The sequence below is a fragment of the Oryx dammah genome, unplaced genomic scaffold (assembly GCF_014754425.2).
Source record: "Oryx dammah isolate SB20612 unplaced genomic scaffold, SCBI_Odam_1.1 HiC_scaffold_17, whole genome shotgun sequence".
Taxonomy (NCBI): domain Eukaryota; kingdom Metazoa; phylum Chordata; class Mammalia; order Artiodactyla; family Bovidae; genus Oryx; species Oryx dammah.
The window spans coordinates 47,558,580-47,564,914 of NW_024070201.1; the positions used below are offsets into that span (position 1 = coordinate 47,558,580).

At 35.2% G+C, this 6,335-nt stretch overlaps 1 protein-coding gene across 1 annotated transcript; it reads left to right on the forward strand.

Annotated features, from left to right (window-relative positions):
* Nucleotides 1–1,732: 1,732 nt before the first annotated feature.
* Nucleotides 1,733–4,605, forward strand: LOC120875918 (olfactory receptor 52Z1-like). Its single transcript, XM_040257670.1, has 2 exons — nucleotides 1,733–1,745; nucleotides 3,650–4,605. Exons 1-2 carry the CDS (start codon nucleotides 1,733–1,735, stop codon nucleotides 4,603–4,605), a joined length of 969 nt encoding a protein of 322 aa, XP_040113604.1.
* Nucleotides 4,606–6,335: the final 1,730 nt, after the last annotated feature.

Sequence of the window (6,335 nt, forward strand, 5' to 3'; positions counted from 1 at the left end):
AAAAGTGCAGTAAGTTGAAGTCAGTTTCCAAACCAAATAGATTAAATCCGTCCTTTTCCTTCCTTGTCGACCTACAAATTAAATTTCTCACACAATATTTTTAAAAGAAATGGAAAATGGAATACTTTTAAAAGAAATTTTTAAAGAAAATAAGTAGAAAAGATGTTCTACTCTAAGTGAATGGATAAACTGTGGTACACCAATACAATGGAATGGTATTCACGAATCAAAATAACTGAGCTATTAAGCCACAGAAAAGTATGAGAGAAACTAAAGTGTATATGGGAATGGAAGAAGTCAATATTAAAGGGCTACAGTACTGTATGATTCCGACCAACTACATGACATTTGGGAAACAGAAAGCTATAGACACAGAAAAAGATCAGTGGTTGTCAGAAGGGTTAGAGGGAAGGAGAAATAAATAGGTGGAATACAGGCAATCTGTAGAGCAATGAAACTATTGTGTATGATGCTGTAATGGTAGATACACGTTGTTTGTCAAAGCTCAAAGGATGTACAATAAAAGACTGAAGTACTAAACTACGGAGTGTACTTAATAAAGTGCCAACAATGCCTCATCAATTGTAACAAATATATTACACTAATGCAAAAGGTTAATAGTAAGACAAAATTGGGTGGGTAGGGTTAAGGGGATATATAAACTCTGTACCTTCTCATTTTTTCTTTAAATATAAATCTGTTCTATAATGTGAAAGTGAAGTAGCTCAGTCATGTCCAACTCTTTGCAACCCTGTGGACTGTAGCCTACCAGGCTCGTGTCTCCCTGGGATTCTCCAGGCAAGAATACTAGAGTGGGTTGCCATTTCCTTCTCCAGGGGATCTTCCCGACCCAGGGATCGAAGCCGGGTCTTCTGCATTGCAGGCAGACACTTTAACCTCTGAGCCCTCAGGGAAGCCGAGTCTATAATGTAATATATGCTAATTTTTACAAGCTTCATTTCAAAAGTAAGAGTCCTCCAAATATTATCACATTTTTCTCTCATTGAAACTTTAACATATTTCAATAAAGGACAATTGGTTATATGCTGACATATTTTAAAATAGTCTCAATAGTTTGTCACAATAGATGGTCATGTTGAAAAGAAGTCACGATATAGGAAAATTCTTAATATTTTATAGTATGGGCTTCCCTGGTGGCTCAGATGGTAAAGAATCTGCCTGCAATGCAAGAGACCCAGGTTTTATCCCTGGGTCAGAAAGATCCCCTGGAGAAGGGAATGGCTACCTACTCCAGTATTCTTGCCTGGAATACTCCATGGACAGAGGAGCCTGGGAGGCTACAGTCCATGCAGTCACAAAGAGAAGGACATGACTGACTAACACTAACAGGTTTGCATAATGACATGGAAAAAGTGCAGAGTGGTTGCTAACAGGCTGTTCTGGGATGGAAAACTATCAAGTGAAATTTAAAACTGGAAAACCCAATTATGAAATATAAAAGATAAATTTAGTCAACTAATCCAAATGTTGACTGTAGGTCTCTGTTATAAAAGCAGTTGCTCAGCATGTAAAATACCCAAAAGACTTCTCAGTCCAGAGGTTATTCCCTGGGCTGTTTTTCATGGACATCTATGTACAATACAGATGCATCTATAAACATATATCTTTCTACACCCCTATTAGCTAGACATGACTTTTTGCCTATAACCTGGGAACATCACTGTGGGAATTCAAGACCTTCCTTTTTAGGGTCTAAGGGTTTAGAAAAACCATGCATCTAAAAGGTAAATTAGAACAGTTTCAAGCTTATAACTGTGGGTTCTGCAGGACTGAATTTTAAAGCAGTCTTTCCATACTCATCATGTATGTAATGTGACCTGAGAAAGTCCTTCAAAGACTAAGTTCCTTTCTGTGTAAAGCTGTGACGCTAAAATGACTACTTTATATGGTAGTTGTGACTGGTAGTTGTGATAATTCATTTAAAGTGGTTAGAATAGAATTTAGGAAAATGCTGAGCACATTTTAAGGACTGTAAATCCTTACAATTATTATTTTTACCATTACTATTTTATTGTCCATTCCTATGCTGATATCTGATATGTCTTCCATGTAAACCTGCTAACATTTTCCATGTGCCTGCTTTACAGCAAAGCCAGGCCATACTTGGGGACGTTCAGATAAATGAAACAAGACTTCAGTTTAGCAACATTAATAATATTGTGGCTATACCTCCATATTTTTAATGAATAGACATTCAAAAACCTCTCAGAGTTTTCAGTAAAAGTTCTTTTACTTATTTTATGGGTTTTCTTCTTGATGAGGGATTTTGTTTTTTTCTTCCTACTGGAATTTCATGAAAGTGGTGGGAGAGAGATAAGGATCAATTTGTGTTGATAATTTGGTAATGTACCTTAATTCTTTGATAAGTATTGGGATAATTTGAAAAGGACTTCAGTTAACTTAAGGGAGTATTGCTAGATATCTTGAAATGAAGAGTAGTTTTCCATTTGCTAGATGGTGCGATGATCTCACATGAAAAGTAAAGATTGTGAATTCCAAAATTTGTATTGTTCTTTTTAGATGAAATAATATTTATTATTCATAACTTTGAAACATGCTAAGTTTGGGTCAAATATTGTGAATTTATATATATGATGCCTTTACCAAAAATATTAACTTTGACTAGCAATATGACTGACTAAATTTATGTTTTATATGGGCTTGAAACATGGATAATTTTTTATTTGAAGGTTTTTTCAGAAAATATTTTATAATTTTTGATATATTGAAAAGAATTGCTGCTATTGAGAAAAAGTTGCTGAAATTTGATCTTATTCTTTTGTTAGTGAATATAAAAATTGCAGTCACTCTGTTCTTTCAAGAATTTTTTCAGTAATAGATAGTGAAAACATTGGGCCTTGACATTTTTTCAGTGATTTTCTTGTTCTGAATGAGAACATTCTGTAATATTCTGAATTTTGTGTTCATTGATTCTATTTCATGATCCCTAAGAATTAGTCTTAAATGATGGTATGTTTAATATTATAATTTTTGTACAACATTTTAAATGTCATGTTAATTTGAACATTGTCTTCAAGAGTTTAGATGAGGGGCAGATAAGTAAAACTTTTTTTTCTTTATTGTAAAAAAAATTTAGACCAAGGAAAATATCTCACCCCCTGAGCATTGAAACAAGAATTCAACATTTTATGCTGCCTCCAATTCTATGTCAGACCACTTTCCATCTCCTCCTAGTCAATCTGTCCACTGAACAATGGAATATTAATTCTCTCCAATCTTCATTTCTACCAAGACAAAGGAGAGAGAAAAATTACCTTTTCAGTTTTAAGAATTTATTATCAGAGAGAAACACTATATACATAGAACTCTTAAAGGTTCAAAAGACATATGTATAAATCATATAGTTATAACCACTGGCATTACAAAAAATAAAAATTTCATCTCAACATTTCTGATTCACAGATTTTTCAGAGATAAAAAGTTTTCCCATAAAAATGGAGCACTTTGCCAATGATCATTCAGTTATTCAGTAACTTTTCTTAGACCACATTCTTCTACTTTACAATACTAAAATTAGTACTTAAGACTTGACTCAGTTGAAGGAAAAAGTGCTCTTTTTTTACTGTTATTTACTCTGGCTCTTTTCCTTCTGTTTTTCACGTAATAGATTTTGACCACTTCTTTAGAACAACATCAAACTATACATCCACTCCCCTCACTACCTTCTTGCTGACTGGTGTCCCAGGATTAGAAGACTTCCAAATCTGGATTTCCATCCCTTTCAGCTTCATGTACCTTTTGGCTGTAACAGGCAATGGCCTGGTTATGGCGATGGTGATCTGGGACAGAAGCCTCCATGAACCCATGTATCTCTTCTTGGCCATGCTAGCTCTCAATGATGTCCTACTTTGTACTGTCACAGTGCCCAAAATGCTTCTTATCTTTTGGCAGGGCCCTTCCATATCAACATTTCCTGCCTGTCTCACGCAGATGTTTTTCGTTCATGCTCTGTTTCTCTCTGAATCTGCTGTCCTACTGGCCATGGCTTTTGACCGCTATGTGGCTATCTGTGCACCACTCCATTATACTACCCTGCTTACAGGCTCTCTCATTAGCAAAGTGGTCCTGGCTCTGGTGGCTCGAAGTGTGGCTGTGGTCACCCCTGGCGTCCTACTCATTCTCCGTCTGCACTTCTGCCAGAGCATCATTCATCATACTTACTGTGAGAACATGGGCATTGCCAAATTGGCTTGCAATAGCATTGTCCCTAATAGCATTTATGGGCTCACTGCTGCTCTCCTCACCACAGGACTGGACTTTGTCCTCATCTCCCTGTCCTACTGGTTAATCTTGAGAACAGTCTTCCAACTGCCTTCTAGGGAAGCCCGGACAAAGGCCTTTGGAACTTGTGGAGCCCACACATGTGTCATCCTGATATTCTACACTCTGGCTTTCTTTTCCTTCTTTACCCATCGCTTTGGACACCATGTGCCCAGGCATGTCCTTATCCTCCTGGCAAATCTGTACTTACTGGTGCCACCTACCATGAACCCCATTGTTTATGGGGTAAAGACAAAAGAGATAAGAATGCGAGTGCTAGGACTCTGTGCACAACCTAAATGATCCAAGAGTAATAAAGCAACAAGGAACAGGGGAGTCCAGAACTGAGAATCAGGGTTAAATACCAAGTCTAAATAAATCTGGACAGATTTATTCCTGCAACATCTATGCAATGAATAAGGCTTTAAAAAATTGTATTTCTAAATGTTATCTTCCTGATATTGGGTTAAAAGGAAGCTAACAAGGTACTGCTCAAGTACCACCAAGAATTATCTGAACATATTAAGGTAACGTGCCACTGTAGCTACATACAACATGTAAATATCCTTTGGATAATAAACAATGCCTCTTCTACATCAATTTACTATGGATAGGACAAAATGTAAACTCTACATATTCATGAATTCATTTCGATTCCATTCTTACCATAACATCCACAGGGCCCAAATTATACACATAATTAATAAACATTTGTTGAATGGATAAGTATCTTAATTAATAAAAATGCTAATGAATTTATGTAACAAACCCCCAATATACCTTATGCATTATATATGACCTATAATTTAAATATTTCATTTCCTTTCCTCTCAGAAAACTTTCCTTTTGCTTCCACAAAATATGAATTTCTTATCTCTTTCAATACCTTAGTGTATTAAAGATTCTTTTGGTGACAGACAATAGAAGTTACCTTTGGTTAGATAAATAGAACAAAAAGCAGGATATTTCATGGTAACATTCTATGGATGTCATGACAGCCAAGGGTAATCTGAATATCTATATCTCAGGGAGGATTAAAGTCAGCCTGCTATAAGACCTCACCAGGAGGAGTGGATGACTTATTTATTGAATCTGGTGACACTCTCTGGTCTTAGCTACAATGACTGTGGGATAAGATGCATAATTTCCCTATATTGGGTCAGATTGTTCAACCTGGACCAAACTGTTATATCCCTTATTCTGATTTAATGGGGATGAAATTGTGTCAGGGCAATTCTGAAGAAAAGGAAAGTATAAGTGATATGGATTCTGTTCACTGGTTTCATTTGGCGTGTTTATATTTAGCACATGCCACTGTCCTACTTTAGCTCTTCTTACACTAAATATTCTTGCTAATTTCATTCCATAGTGCTAGGACAAATTTTATCATCTATGAACAGTCATAACATAATTACTGCAAAGTAATTCCTTATCTCCACTAGAAAATATTCATCTCTTGATTTATACAGGAGCTAAAATATTTCTCTGGCATCAAACAGTAAAAAAGTGCATCATGAACATAATAGAAATATATACATGGTCAAGTGGTTGAAGCAATTTTACTGTCTTGAAGATATTTATATTGTTATAATTCTTTTTATAAATATATATGGTTGTTTCTAGATATTCTGTGTAATCACATACTTATCCATGTTATAGGTTTTTTTTAAAGGAAATTATGTTTTAATATTTATTCAATTGAATGAGTGAAAGACTAAGCATGCTAATGAAATACTTTGCAGCAACATTTTATATAGAAAAAAAAAAAGCTAAATACTTAGATGGTAAAGTGGATACTGACATCCTCTGCTCTGATTTTTGCTTGCTATCATGCTTTGCTACAAAGGGTTTTCTGCAGGATAAAGATGATCAATACGTAGTCCAAAGATTAACATTTGACACAATAAAAACAATATCATTACAGTTTTGCCTAATGATAGGGGATTGGAACACAACAATAAATTATTATTTGGCCTTCTAGATATCTTATAGATTCTTCAGGTAGGCAAATAAATACTCATGACTTTATCAAA